The sequence below is a fragment of the Nicotiana sylvestris genome, chromosome 8, assembly GCF_000393655.2.
Source record: "Nicotiana sylvestris chromosome 8, ASM39365v2, whole genome shotgun sequence".
NCBI classification, from domain to species: Eukaryota; Viridiplantae; Streptophyta; class Magnoliopsida; order Solanales; family Solanaceae; genus Nicotiana; species Nicotiana sylvestris.
Window position 1 is genome coordinate 3582165 of NC_091064.1, and position 15930 is coordinate 3598094.

Here is a 15930-nt window from a genome sequence, read left to right on the forward strand (position 1 = left end):
TAATCTAGTCGGATTATTCGATGATAATTCAATATTATGGAGTAGAAATGATCACAAGTGACTTACCTCAAGATTTCCCATGATTTCTTGCTCAAAAATCGCCCCAATCCGTGTTCTTTCACCAAAAAAACGTGAAAATGAGCAAAGAAAACCAGAACAGCATTAATAACCCGAATCTGGTCGCTAAAAGACCCATTCCCGTCGCTAAAAGTCCCAAATCTGGTCGCTAAAGGTGCACATCAGAACCTTCTGCACCAGCAATATTTATTTTCACTAAAAAAGCTCTAACTCCACCATACGAACTCGGAATTCGATGATTCTTGCTCCTATGAGTCACAAATAATGATACGAACATAGTCCTTCAATTGAAACTCAATTCGGAGCTCGTTTGCTCAGTGCGATATCCATTTCGCTCGTTAAACAATTAACTCATATTTCGCGTCAAAAACTCAATCGCGACTTGATGAAATTAGACCAAACTTTCCAGAGCACTCCTATAATTCATTATTTAAATTCTGGAAATCTCGAAATAAAATTTCGATCTCTAGAACTAAAAATGGATCTTTGGATCATTACGTGCTTATGCTCAAAACGGCAAAAATCTTCCAAAAACTCTTCCAAAACTTATCCGAGCCTCATGTGACCCCGACCAAACATGCCAACACACCCCATAACATCATTCAAACTTTTTCCAATAAACAAAACACCTCAAACAACATCAAAACCATCAATTCACATCGAATTCAAGCCTAAGTTTTCCAAAAACTTCTGAAACACGCATTTGATCAAAAACCTCACCAAATCACCTTCGAATGACAAATTTTGCACACACATCCCAAATCACATAATGAAGCTACAACAACTCTCGGAATTCCATTCCGATCCTTGGATCAAAATCTCACCTATCAACCGGAAATCGCTAAAATACTACTTCCGCCAATTCAAGCCAAATTCCACACCGGACCTCCAAAATCAATTCCGATCGCGCTCCTAAGTCATAAATTACCTAATGGAGCTAGACAAATCATAAAAATTCCGATCCGAGATCATTTACATATACAACGTCCGGTTGACTTTTCCAAAACAAACCTTCCTTAAAGAGACTAAGTGTCTGATTTCCTACTAAAACCAATCCAAATCAACTCGTTCGCACCCAACACTGATAATGAAGCATAAAGAAATAGGAAATGGGGAAAACGGGGCGGTAACTCACGAGACGACGGGTTGGGTCGTCACAAGTTGATTATGCTGAGGTGAGAACTTAAACAATAATAATATATTTTATATGGATATAAACAATAGAATACCAACTGGGAACTCAATCTGTTCCCAATATCAAAAATTGATGGAACCCCTATAATTTTCAGTTTCAATTTATGCTTGCTGGTCTTAATTTTCAGATTGTTTGGTCCAACCACAAAGTTTTCATAACGTACAATCCTATTTCATGTATTTTTATTTTGAAAATACGCATAACAACTATTCCAATAGTTGCATGAATTCGATCTCCTTAAAATAAAAGATGTGGAAAGAAATTTAAGTTAGTAAGGCGCATAAGTTGATGAAAATACATCACAACTCGAAAAAAATAACATGTAAAAGAGTATGCACCTTTTCATCTTGAATAATTAATTCAATTGAATTAGAATTTTCTGGTTTCTCGCGGATCCCGCACGCAGCGAGAGCTTAGTGTACCGGGTTGCTCCCTTAGAAGCTTCAAATCAACTGAATCAGAACATGGAGCACTTGTTTTTATGGTTCAGCAAAACTTGTAAAAATTGAATAATAAAACATTTTACAACAGTAAACCTTAAACATTTAAAGAGGACAGTATCTTCTGAAGAATAGAATGAATAGACATGAAAAAGAATGAACACCAGAAAGGTGGACTAGGGGAAGAAGGAAGAATACAAAACCCCTCTATAAAGAAGAAAAAAAGAAAAAGAAAATACTATGTACCTGCATCATACCAAGTTACAACAAGAAAACACTCTGATTCATCTGAGAAACTCAGCAGTGAAAATGGCCACAATTTCATCAATGGTGAAGTAAGCACCTCGAAAAAGATTAGTCCGTGTTTGGCAATACCCCTGAAAAGTTCGGAATTCTGTCAACATGCTTCAGCGCCCGCTCAGCAATCTGTCGTGTCCTATAATCACCATGTTGGAAAGCATAAACGAGAGCTGTGCTCACGTTCGGATCACCAGCAACTTCAAGGGCTATATCCTCTGTACGCAGTAGCATTTCAGCTGCCCAAACTGCTCTTCTCAAGTAATACATCAAGAATAGGTTTGATTCCTTCAGTCTCACACAATATCTGGACACCTTCTTCGATATCCTCTCCATCATCCAACAAAGTGCATACAGCTGCAAGTGATGCCTCAACAACCTTTTCATTTGTGTGGTCAAGAAGTGCAACCAACTTGTCCACGGCTTGTCCTTCCAAGAGACAGAAGGTGTCTCTCAGAGAACATGTTCCCGGATGGACCTTACACAATCCCGTTATAACAGGTGGCTTGCTCAAACAAGGGAAGATCGAGACACAAAAACCTGGCTTTGGCAGCACAGGCAATTTGGTCAAGTTATTGGATTCTTGAGATAAGTTCTCCAAAGCCATGGCGGAGACCATCCGCACATTATCATGGTCTGAAGAAGTTCAATGAAGAGTGCGGCAACATTCTGTTCACGACAAAGTGCAATGGCATCAGGCTCATCAGTCAAAACAAATGTGATCCTTGAGAGAACTTTCACAAGCCCTTCTAGATATGGCGTAACAAAGCGACTCCCTCTTGTCTCTCCCTGTCGGATACTAACTACCCTCGAGATTACCAGCGGGAAGACACCTTCGTCAAGCATTTGCCTAGTAAGTCCCCTATCCCTTTCAGGGAGATCAGCTAAAAGACCAACTGCCGCAGCTTGCTCCTCGGTTATACCAGTATTCTCTGATATGACTTTAATTAGACTACCAAGCTGACCTGATGTACCACGTAAGCAACGAGCGAGTTCTTGAACCATATGAGGAGAGAGGTTCCGCAGAAGCTTTATCGAAGCTACCCGAAGATCTTTCTGTGGAGCCTCAATAAACTGAACCAAACTGATAGTCGCGGCCGAGCTTTTAATGGCAGAAACAACGTTAAAAACAGCTGCAGGAGAACTGGTTAAACCAACAAGAACTTGAAGAAGCTTGCATTCTATTGCAGGACCGGTGTTGCATTCTACTGCAGGACCGGTGTTGCTGATATTCAGAGCCAACCGGAACTGAATCAAAATCATACCCTGAGTTGGCGATGTTTGCAAGGATTGTTGCAGAAACCTCTTTGAGTCGCATCGGCAGTTGGTTAGCCCCAACAAAGAAGAGATCTTTGACAAGAGGGGGAAGTATACCTGCCTCTATGAGGATCTTGGCACTAGACTCGTAAGATGAGATTTGATTTAGAGATTTTAAAGCAGCCTCTCTTGATGACATGTTCCCATGTTTCATGATGTTGATCAGTGATGAACCAACAGTCCTTGCCAGTAACACTTTCACATCATTATTAAGAACCAGCTCACCAAGGAAAGCAGCCATGGAAAGTTTGGTCTCTGGCGATCCTGTAACAATTGATGGGACAATAAATTTAACTTGGAAGATGTTGAATGAAATAAAGCAAGGATTTTGCTTAGAGAGATGTAACCAGTATAAGGAGAAAGTATGGTCAATCTGGGAAATTGCTGCCAAATATCCATGGGTGATGAGTTTGTGTGCATCTACTTAGCTCAAACACAATGAGCATGAAGCAATGAGTTTTAGCAAGTATAGAAGTCTGAAAAAGAAAATTTCAGAATGGAAACAGGCAACAGTATGCGACTTTTTGGTTCACTCAAAAGACATCAGAAGGGGGTATGCCCCAGCTCCCCTCCAGATTTCCAGCCAAACCACCACCAAAAAGAACCACTAAACACAAAGGTAGACGCACACACACAAATATATGTCTAGCGAGTGAGTCCTCATGTGTGCATGTGGAAGTCTCTGAGAAATTAAAGTGATAAGCCATCAGCCCGTCACTACCAGATCTCTTACCAGAGGATTTATTACCTAGGTATAAACGAGACACTCTACATTGTTGGAGAAAGAGTCCGAGGAAACCAGAGAAAAATGAACAGCATATGGAGGAAAAATAAATCCTACATGATAATCAAGATAGTTTCAATGAAACTTCAGACCTAATGCAGGTATTCCAGGAAAAGTTATTATAAAAAACCTGAAGGCGAAAAATTGGAGGATTGTTCCACAGATTTGGGATCTCCATCAATCGATGATGATGCATCCAGATACTTAGACTTAATCCTTCTAAGGTCTACAGAATGATATAATGAGGAAAACAATAACAGTGTTTATGAAGAGTTCCAGAAAGCATCATAAAGCATTCCAGAATGCATCCAAATAACCTGACTGTTCAACTGCTAAAGCTTTGAAAGTCGAGCCTTCATCTATAACAGAATGGAAACTCAGATAATATTTCATTTGAAAATGTTCATGAAACATTATGAAATTCCTTTCCATGAATATCACACAATTTCGGAGGTAAAGCATGCACTTGCAGCGCATGTTATTTCAGAATCAACTTATATGCTAAATAAGGAAGTGAATTATATGACAAGGAGGGAAAGCGATGCAAACTAAGAGAGCTGCACATGAAGAAACTTCAGTTCGCTGGGCAAATGAAAAGAAAGAAAAAAAGGATATAACGGTTGCATGGACATCTTACTGATCGACGAAAGCCAAGCTTGAGACAAGTTCTTCTCCACCCAAGTACAGCAGATGCAGAAATAAAGAAGGAAACTTTCATGAAAGCACTTTACAGAGTTTGCTGTTCATTGTTACCGTAAAAATTTTGCTATTGTGATAAGTCTTGTAGCAGTTCTTTAGAATTGGGGTTATTAGTTAGGTCCTATTTATTTTCAGTAACTTTTTGCTTTGTTGTTCCCTTGTCTTAAAAATGTCATCTTTAGTACCTTCGAATCAATTTCTTGATTCACAATAATTAGGAGTCCTAGATTGTTCAGGATGAGGATAGTTAGTCCTTTTTCCTATAAATAGAACTGTATTTCAACTTTGTAATTCATTCAACCATTACTATTAACGATATTTTGTCTTTTGGCCTTTTTATCTCTGTCTAGAACTTCTAGAGTAAGTTCCTTGATTTTCTATGAACAAAATACGGCTAAAACATACTTTGAAGTAAAGAACTTCCTACCACGCTGACGCTCTCACGTTTCAGATCTCCTCATGGCGTATGTCATACAATACGTATCTACTAGAATCATACGAATAACTAAAATATACTGAGTACTGACTAAGAAAAAAGGCGCTTAGAGTTTTTTATTAACTATCCTACATATGACAACTTGCTCTCTACACTGAAATGGTTTATTCTTTAGACTTAATTAATTTGAGTTTGTTGTTTCAAGTTTCAACAATAAAAGGCAACAGAGAGAGAGAGAGAGAGAGGGAGAGAAAGAGAACAAACAAATAAACAATAAGCAAGCTGTCATCCTTTGAAGCTATCAAGCGGAACAAATAAACATTTATCGTAATACAAAGAAGCACAAGAGATGGAGATTCAGACATCAAGTAAAGTACCTTCAAGTAGTAGAGTTAAAAGGGGCTGCAGCCGACCATTTTCAGCCATTTGTTTTACATTAATCTCACACTTTTCCAGGTTCTCCAGAGTATTCTCAGCCTTCTCAACAGTCACAAGATTCTCCGATTTGCTGCTAGCCATTCCAACCAGAATCAGAATTACCCCATTAACTGAACCAATTTTTTCACACTCTTAGATTTCGATAGCTCGTACAGCAAAGAAATGGCTGCCTCTCTTTCTTTGGATTGTTCATGTGATAAGAACTTCACTATTGTCCGTACGTTGTCACCCTCAGCCATTATTTCCTGAGGAAAGAGCAGGGCATATGATAAAAGAAATTAAAATTGGAAAAACATAAATAATAGGAACAATCAACATCATAAAATCGACTTTGGTAACAACATAAGTAATTTTTACCAAAGTTCTACAACCTTATTATCCATGTCGTCCTCTACCACAACTAGAAGCATTTCAAGAGCTTTACATCGAACCCTGCGACTGCTACTTCTTAACATTTCTACAATCATGGGTATGAGCTCCGCATTTCGAATAACATGTTTGTTTGAGCGATTTTTTGGCAAAGGTGCTGGACAAACTTCAAAGCCTGCATAATATCACTCTCCCCACTACCCAGTGATAATGATCTGCGAGCCATATCTATTTGTGCAGCTTCATTCCTTGCATTCCATTCTTCAATGGTATTTCATAGAGCTATACTTGGATTCAGCTCCGTGCTTCAGATCTCTATGCGTTAAAAGGGTACACAGGCTTTCTTCCACTATCCCTACATTCCTTGAACCATTTCTCAACAGCTTCCCTCTCGAAAGTCATGCCATTTTCCAGGGTAACAGGATCCTGCATTACTTGTTTTGTCAAAGGACATATAAATGCATCATAAATTGGTTCTATGTGCAGTCTCTCGAGATGGTAACTCTCCTCGGACGGGCTACCAGGATCATGATTCCCATCCCAGCTTTCCGCCATTAAAGCTTTGTACCTGTCAATGCATCTAACATAACTTCAAATCCTAACACAAAAATCTCAAACAAATGGCAGCTCACACATAAGCCGACCTCTTGAGCAAGAGTTTGCTCCCACTAATATGAAATGCTACTATTTCCATGATGTGATGAAAAAAGAAAAACTAAACTGGTAAAGCAATATCATCCCTTGTCCATTTTCCCAGACTTCAATTCCATAGATGAAAGCAAAACATAAAACAAGAAATAGAAAACGGAGAGGCTTCACGGAATGCTACACAATTCGAAGTGTCCACTTATAGGAATTCTTTTAACCAAGCTTATGTTTTTAATCAAGCCATCAGCATTTCTCTTCTATTCAATTGTTGTCATCGCTATGCTTTAATGATATACAAAATTCCATCTTTGAAAATGTGACCAAAACTAAACAAGAGGAACTTGTAACAGAAGATCCCAAAAGAGAAATGACTTGTGGAAAATACAACTAGTAGCCCTATAATCATCAACAACAACAACCCAGTAAAATCCCTATGATCCAACTACAATAACAATGATCAAAATTAACTAGTAGCCCTATAATCAAAGATCAAAATTACAATGATCCAAACAAATTACAAATAGTAAAATTAACAATTCACTGATCAAGTTCAATGACCAAAAAGAAGTCGATACAAACGAAAACTAGTTGTACCCCAATTTCAATTGGAAAAAGGGTAACACCCTTTACTTGGGACAGTTAAAAAAACTAGAATTGAATTGAAAAAAAACATCAGTTAACCTAAAAGGCTCATACCTTTAGGGAAAAGGAGCTCAACGGTCAAGACTATGAAATCAACTCAGCAACAAAGTCCAAAGATGAAATTGAGCAAAATTCATATTGTTCTTGAATGGGGCCATGTTGGAGAGGAAGAAGGAAGGGAAAGAGCTGGCAGCAGGAGTTGATGTTGATGAATGAATACAACAAACAAGTGGAAAACTACAAATTATGATTTTTTATTTCTGTAGTTGGGGAAAATATTTAAATACTTAAATTCTTGGGTTGACTCAAAGGACTCTATGTTATTTCTTTAATCTCAACAATCAGAATTTGGATACCCTTGCCAAAAAGATCACTAGTTAAGATGTTTCATATTTGATCACAACTATGTTACCAGCTAAGGACCAATAGAACAAAAACGCTGTTTATAGAAAATGTAAATAAATGAAATAAATATACAAAGCAGCTAAAGTTTACAGTGATATCTATATTAAGAATCTCTTCCATTTCCAGGTTCCAACCCCTTCCGCCTGGAGTGATCAAAATAATTCTCTGCTTTACCCAAGAGCAAATATCCACTGGATAGGACTCCAATATCGACGACTGTGTTCTCTTTGGTCAGGGAAAAGCCTCAATCTCTTCAGTCTGAACTTAAAACAGATTTCCCCAGTTCAGAAATCACTTCATGAGTCCAAAAATCCATGCGAGAAGGACATCAAGCCATCTCTTCAGCGAATATGATATCAAAAATGAATTGTACTGCAGAATAGAAGCAATTAGAATGTAGAAGTATGGGTTCAATAACAACAACATACATGTGCACTTCAAACAATGCATTAAAAGCTTCTGTTTTAGCACAGCTGAAGCTTAACTCGAGCTAAAACCTTACTGCCATAATGCTTAATTCCAGCTACAAGCAAAACTACATTGTCAAGAGGCTTCATATGGTTGATCTTACCTTGTACATTTCCGAGGAGCTATAATCTAAGGCATTAGGTAACTTGATGGGATAATTAACACTGAAGTTACGCATCATTAGTAACTTAAACAACATTACGGTGGGTACTAGCTGCCTTAATAACTAAACCACAAAGGAAGGGGAAGAGGAATAATGAAAAACTACATGTCTGAGACTCTAATTGTAAAATTCACAATTTTGAAGCAATTCAATGTTTTTATAATCTTTTAATTAACTCCTACATTCTAGGTTTGACTGTGAGCATAGAGGTCAGTAATCCAGGTTTAAGAGGCAATATATAACTTTTTTTTCTTCTTCCATAACAAACTTTCCATGCATTATCAAGTCAACATCCATATCTTTAGTTCAGGCTGCACCCAAAGTGTGTCTGCCTTCTAATTTTAGGTTGTCCTAGACTCGTGTCTGACAGAATATTATTGACTCATGTCAGACAAATGTCATATCCACATATTGGTACTTCTAATACAAAATTCTCTTTCCTTACTTAACGAAAGAGAACTTGTAATCACCAGATCCAAATTTTGACAAAACCAAAATACATTCAGTTCTTCTAATCATAAACGTGCAAAGATACAACTGCCATGCAATAACAGTTTGTTCTGACAACAAGATGTTCATTTAACAGGAAAGAGTAACTGTCTATGGACTGTTAGATTAATACTGACACTTTTATTGTTCTTTTTTTTTTAGGATGAATAAAGATGGATAGTTTCGTTCTTGATGCGACTTGCACAAATTCAAACCCACACCATAAGCCACATGGATTAGCAAGTCACTTGAATTGCTTGACTACATCGATTTTTACTCACCTTCCTCTTTGGGGATGTTAGGCTGATCAACCAACAGTTGCTGAAGCATGCCTAAATCATCAGTTGCACTGCAGGGAAATCAAGCTCCAATATGTGCATAAATTTTTAGAAAGAAAGAGAAATGGAACCTAATGACAAGACTAGGATGAAATCCCAGAATATCCCAATGCTCTTCACGAATCGAAACAGAATGAGCTTGATTTTTGACTCAAAAACGGATATCAAGCCAACAAAACAGGAAAAGAAAAATAAATTGACAGGGCATTGACCACCTATACCTAGCTCTGCCAGTGAGATCTAGAAAGGAAAATAAGTGTAAAAAAACTGTGTCATATGAAACCTGGGTTTTAAAGCAACTGCTGATATGACCGATAATTTAAGATGGTACCTGAAATAATGTACTGAGAGAATCAGTAACGTAAAGTGTTCAATGCATAATAATGCAAGGATAAGAACTAGTTCGTATGGCAAAAGAAAACCTAAGTTGCTCGGACACGGGTGCGGGTGTCCGACACGGGTGCGGATCTAGAGATCGGATCCTTTGAGATGTAAATTTTAAGAATCTGGGATATGGATCCTAGTATGGATACGGGTGGGAGGATCCGGCAAAAAATAATTCAAAAAAATAAAAATATAAAAATATCTCTAAATTATGAGAAATTCTGTGGAATACTTAGCTTGTAAAGTGTGAATTTCTTTATTCTCAAGTTGTAGATAAGTAAATAATTGATTTCCTAGATAAAGTATGCTATTTTCTTTCGATTTACCCTAGTTTTGGTTCTGATTTTCAGGAATCAAATTGTATCTCGTCTCGAATTTTTCTGTCTGACGTGGTCAAAGTACCCAAAATTGTTTGACCAGATCCGGTACATCCCATACCCACACCCATACTAGTGTCGTGTCGACACGGGTACGGCACCTAAACTGCCATATCGGGCAACTTAGAAGAAAACTATATCAAATCCATTCGAGGTGACAGGAAGAAAGAGAAGAAGGATGTAACTTGATTTCAAACCAAAATTTTGTTCATGTTAACCTACCATAGCAAATAGCACAGCTATATCATTTTCACAGTAAAGAGAAAAAGCTCCTGATGCAGGAAGTGATACTGAGGTGATAGTGGATAGCATGATTATATATCATTTTTCTTTTTAAGGATAACATCTGAAAATCTAATTCAAAGGAAGAAAGATCAAAGTACAGCTATATTACTAGGAAACAGCATATTATCTGCTAATAAAGGCTCAACAATGGAATTTACTAGTACTAAAAGACAATAAACTTCGTAATTTAAGATAAATAAGGCAGGAAAAGTGAAACAGGAAAAACATATATTTTCTTATCTATGCATACTCTGATTGGTGCATCTCACAGAGAAGTTTTAGCCCATCCAAGCAATCAGCAATGCTTGGTTTTACTCCAACGCGTTGCTGCAGCTGTTTCACAGTTACTTGAGTGTATCCCCCTTTTACGAGCTGTCTACCATCACGAACCATCTTCTCAAGCGATAACACGACAGAACGAAAATTTTCCCTAGATTTTGAACCAAACAGAAAGAGGGGAAAAAGAATAACCCTCTTAGTTGATAATCAACATCTAGCTCCAATAACTAAATGCACAAGTAAACTACAAAAGCAATTCACTTATTGCTCTATAACATTACAAAGGAGTACAACAAAACTCATCCCACGGTTTTAAGAAAGTCAAAAACAAGGAAAATAATGCTACTTTTGCTAACATAATCAATTACCAACAAAAAAAACAAAACAAAAAATTCGAAAGGGCAAGGACAAATATTTGACTTTTATAACTGAGGAAAGTTTGTGTTTGCCACTAGTTATTTTATCTCTAGTTAGAGACTTGCATATAAGTGTTTCAAATAACCTCTAGTTTAACTTAAAAGACTAATTTTGGGTATTAGAATGAAATGAGCCCGAATAGTAAAAGGATTCATATAGCCGACCCCAACTAGTTCGGATTGGCATATAGTTGATTGATTGACATTACTAAAAATCATGAAATACAAAGACAAAAAAAAAGGACCTACAGAGTTTGATTCATAGAAAGCAAGATAGTTTGAAGAGAATCCATTTGCTTAAGCAAAACAGCTTCTGCAATGCCTTCAACACAACTCAGGGCACCATAATTCTTAGAATCTTGAAGAATCTGCATAAAAATATAATCTTTTATAAGGGACAAAAGTAAACTATGTCAAAAGCCCTTTACTGTTAGAAGCTAGCCATTAGAACATGGTTAAAAAAGCTGGGAAAGTTAATTACCTGTAACCGCTGAATGATGGAAGAAGCATTGGTGAACTGAGAAAGCAGTCGAGATTGAAGATCATTCCACGTGTCCATCTCTTCCTTCACCTTCCTGAATCTCTGCTGATACTTTTTAACTATATTTTCCATATCTCCAATTTACCTAAAGACTATCAATAGTCAAATCATTAAAAAGACATACATAAGCGAGATATGAGAGAGAAAAAGAGATATGCGTATATGTGTTAGAGAGAGAGAGGAACTTACAACTGGAGTTGGCCGGAGACAGAAACGGCGGGCAGTTGTTGGCAGCCGCGGGCCAAGTGTTAATTTGGCTGAAAATTTTCCTTTTTTATTTTTTTAAAACCGAGAAAATATGGAATTTAAATAATCCTAGGATTTAACTTCTATAGATTTACTGTGTAAATTTTCTTTACAGTGTGAGCTCAGTGTTTGACCAAAAAATACAAACTTTCGGTTAAATTATTAAATCTTATGTAATAAAGGGTTAAACCTAGTTAATGATAATGACTCTAGATTTAGAACTAGTTAGCATAAATAACGTGAGATAATGCTGGTGGGGACCTGAAAATAGTGCACATTTAATATTCCAAAGGATTTGAGCAATAATAGAGGAGCATCAAGCAACAAAATAGCAATGAATGGTATTTATGTAAATAAGGAGAATGATTCCTCCTTCAAAATGGCTGTGAGGGTGTTGTCACCTGCATTATTAACAGTGTGAGTAGTACCTGTTATTGGAGGAGGGCAAGGGCCATGCTGCTCGACCGTAGTCGGTGTAACGCAAGTCCTTACGTTTTCTATGACTGGTTAGCGTGTCAGTTAGCCAAGCCTCAAGGAGCTTTTTCACCGCTAGTGGGCTCCTTTACCGCGAGTTCCATGGTTTTAGGACGGTCGTTTAATCATACTTGCTTAATTAGATTGTTTAATTACTCATTCCATAAATTAATTATGTTGGTGTTCATATCTTGAATTAACCAAATTTCACCATCTACTTTAATTACACTACGTGACAAATGCACTCATGTCCATAATCATATTACAGTCCAAACATGAGAGTTTAACAAATTATGCCAGATTTCATTGAGAATAGGGGCTGTCATTTCAAAGGAACATGTAAGTACATAGATGTCGAACTTACCAGTTCAAAGCCGAGAAAACACTAGGGAACAGACCAAATAAAGGTCAGAAATAGCCTCGACTAGAGCTCAGCAACGATTCCAACAGCTATCAGCAGAATTGAAGACCAAATCGGCTTGCCAAAAACCCAGAAATAATAAAAAAATTCTCTAGAATCAAGCAGAAACAGATGCAACTTCTCCACAGCCTTTTGAAAAGGAAAATCGGCCTAACTTGATTAGTGGTAATGGCCACCTACACCATTAGTCGCCATAGATGAAAGCAAAAGGCTTCAAAAAGAAATTGATAGAGAAAAAGGCGAAAGTTTTAGTCGGCATTTGGACATAAGAATTGTATAATTCCAAAAAAACGTGAAAAAAGATTTCTAAGTGAGACGGTCAATTCTGTTTGGATATAAATATAATTTCGGGTTATTTTTAAGTTTTGTGAGCTATATGAGTTAAAATTTTGAAAAATATTTTTTTGGGATTTTTCAAAATTTTTGAAAAATTTTAAAATTCAACTTCAAGTAAAAGTTGAAAATTTTATGAACAAATACGGATTTCGAAAAAAAATAAAAAAAATTCGGGAAAAATGGAAAAAATTTCTTATGTCCAAACAGGCTCTTATAGTACAAAAAGGAGAGAGAAAGTTTCGAATATTAATAATGATAAAACCGATTCCTTAATTTGGGGAATCTATTTATTTTTAAACCTGCATATATATGTTTTAAAATATGCTAAAGTTGTACAAAAATCAAATTATTTATGAAATAAACAAAGAATGATGCTATTAATGACAACTAGTATTAGTACCCGCGCGATGCGCGGATAATTAAAAAGAATGATGTGCACCATAAAATTTAATATGTTAGTATTAATACAATCTTTACAACCAAACATTAAAAACATATTAGGACTTCGGTAAAACTTTCATTCCATCTCCTAATAATTGTTCCATAAAAAATAATGATACTATACAATTTGCTTGATATGAACATTCCACGAAAAATAATGATGTTATATAATTTGCTTGATATGAAGCATGTGCCTAATGGAACATTATTGTAGCAAATGCTCATGGACATATTGCATTGCATTTTCCAGAAGTTGTCCTCTGTATTGAGGTTTATTACTACAAAAAGGCATGGGTAAAAATTCAAGAATTTCTGGTCCTTGGGCGATAATTTTTTACGAAAATGAGAGACAACATATATTGTATTACTGATGAGATAATGAAGAAGACATGCCAGAATGATCCTTTAGAAGGAAACTTAGTTGGCATCTAAAATTATTCCACACTTTCAGATGTTTTGATTAAGTGTAGAATAAAATATATTCAAATACATCAATAGCTTGGATTTTAGGAAGCCGATAGATCTCATCATACCAACATCAGAATCTAGATGAGCTTCATGCACTTGGACTGCAGATAACATAGTCACAGGCCACTGTTCCATGTCACTACAGGTGATATCTTTTTAGACTTTCCCAATGCATCTAGCTTATATTATGCTCTCTGCAGTAAATTATCCAACTTTGCGTTAAAGTAAAAAGTTGCATACTACCTCAATATGGAATTCTCCAGTTTCTGGTTCTTTGTTCACTGTTGTTGTCCACCCAACAGCAGATAAGGATTGCTAGTATAATCCATTAGTATTCTCCATTTCTCACTAATCTGCAAGCTAACACGACAGTATCACTCAAATATGATAAAAACTTGTGGCAGATTAATCACAACAACACGACAATAAAATACACAAAATGCAGTAACCAATAATGACACATAGTAAATCATATATAAAGAAAACAAAAAAAAATACTTAATTGGCTTCAAGATTCTAGGAGTGAGGCGCTGGAAATAAAACTAAAATGTCACCTCTAATGAACTACCACATAACATAGTTATACCAAATTAAAAATAATAACTAAAGAAAATGATACATAAGACCAAAGGATCATAAGACAATAACAATACTCAATAATTAAATGATAAATCATTTAATAACAGCTCTTCCAATAGTTGCATGAATTCGATCTCTCTTAAACAAAAAATTTGAAAAAAAAAGTTAAGTTAAGTTAATAAGGCGCATAACTTGAAAAAAATACATCACAACTCGAAAAAATAACAACAGCTAAAAGAGTATGCACCTTTCATCTTGAATAATTAATTTAATTGAATTAAGATTTTCTGGTTTCTCACGGTCTGGAACGTGCTATAGTCTAACAACACGAACCTTCAAATTCTAACTCATTTTGGACGTTGATATTTCGCTGATATAGTTATAGTTTGGAGCCATACTTTGCAGTAGTTTGTGCGTAAGCTAAACCCTAAGCAATGTAGAGAAGCCAAACCTAAATAAAAGTTGCTTAAATAAAGATTTTTAAGGAAAGGATATCGTAGTAAATCAATTTTAAGGCATCTGAAATCTTAATTTTAAAAAAAGGTATGTGTAAATCAATATGTAAGAGCGAGTGCACTCAAGAAATGACACAAATCTTCATTTTTTAGCTTTGGGTTTTTTGAATTTTTAACTTTCGTTTATTTTTTTATCAACCACCAAGCTTTAATTTTTCTTGTCTTTTTCCTTTGTCATCTTGTTAATAATATTTCCTTTAATATAATATAGATGTAAGATACAAAATATTTATTTAATTAATTCTTTCTTAAAAAAGAATACCTACCATAACTGAATTATAGACAAAATTTAATTAAAGATATCTATAATAATGTATATTGTTCACAAATAAGGTCAAATACAAAGCTTGTACTAAATAAAAATTATTATTTCAACATAAAATTAAGGTGTAAGATACAAAACGAAATTAACAAAATTTAATTAATTCTTTCTTAAAAAGGATACCTACCATAACTGAATTATAAACAAAACTTAATTAAAGATACCTATAGTAATGTATATGATATATATAGTAATGTATATTGTTCACAAATAAGGTTAGATACAAAGCTTGTACTAAATAAAGAATTATTATTTCAACTTAAAATAAATGTGTAAGATACAAAACAAAATTAACAAAATTTTAATTAATTCTTTCTCAAAAAAAGATACTTATCATAACCGAATTATACATAAAATTTAGTTAAATATACCTATAGTAATGTATATTGTTTACAAATAAGGTCAAATACAAAGCTTGTACTAAATAAAGAATTAAAATTAATGTGTAAGATATAATGATTCTTCTCAAAAAAGGATTCATACCATTACTGAATTATACACAAAATCTATATTATACACAAATTTAATTAAAGATACCTATAGTTATAGTATATTGGTTTGCTTAATGAAAATTGCATCTTTTTTTTGGTGTACGTCTTTGGTCATTCATTAAAAAAAGAACATTTTTATTTCTATTTAT

At 35.4% G+C, this 15930-nt stretch overlaps 1 protein-coding gene and 1 pseudogene across 1 annotated transcript; both read right to left on the minus strand.

The window, feature by feature from the left end:
* Positions 1-1746: 1746 nt before the first annotated feature.
* LOC104212868 (U-box domain-containing protein 44-like) lies at positions 1747-10496 on the minus strand (annotated as a pseudogene).
* LOC104212866 (uncharacterized protein At5g43822) lies at positions 8821-11560 on the minus strand. The gene is made up of 5 exons (XM_070153388.1): positions 11429-11560; positions 11197-11315; positions 10503-10682; positions 9150-9217; positions 8821-8939 (listed from the first exon to the last, which is right to left on the minus strand). Exons 1-5 carry the CDS (start codon positions 11558-11560, stop codon positions 8821-8823), a joined length of 618 nt encoding a protein of 205 aa, XP_070009489.1.
* Positions 11561-15930: the final 4370 nt, after the last annotated feature.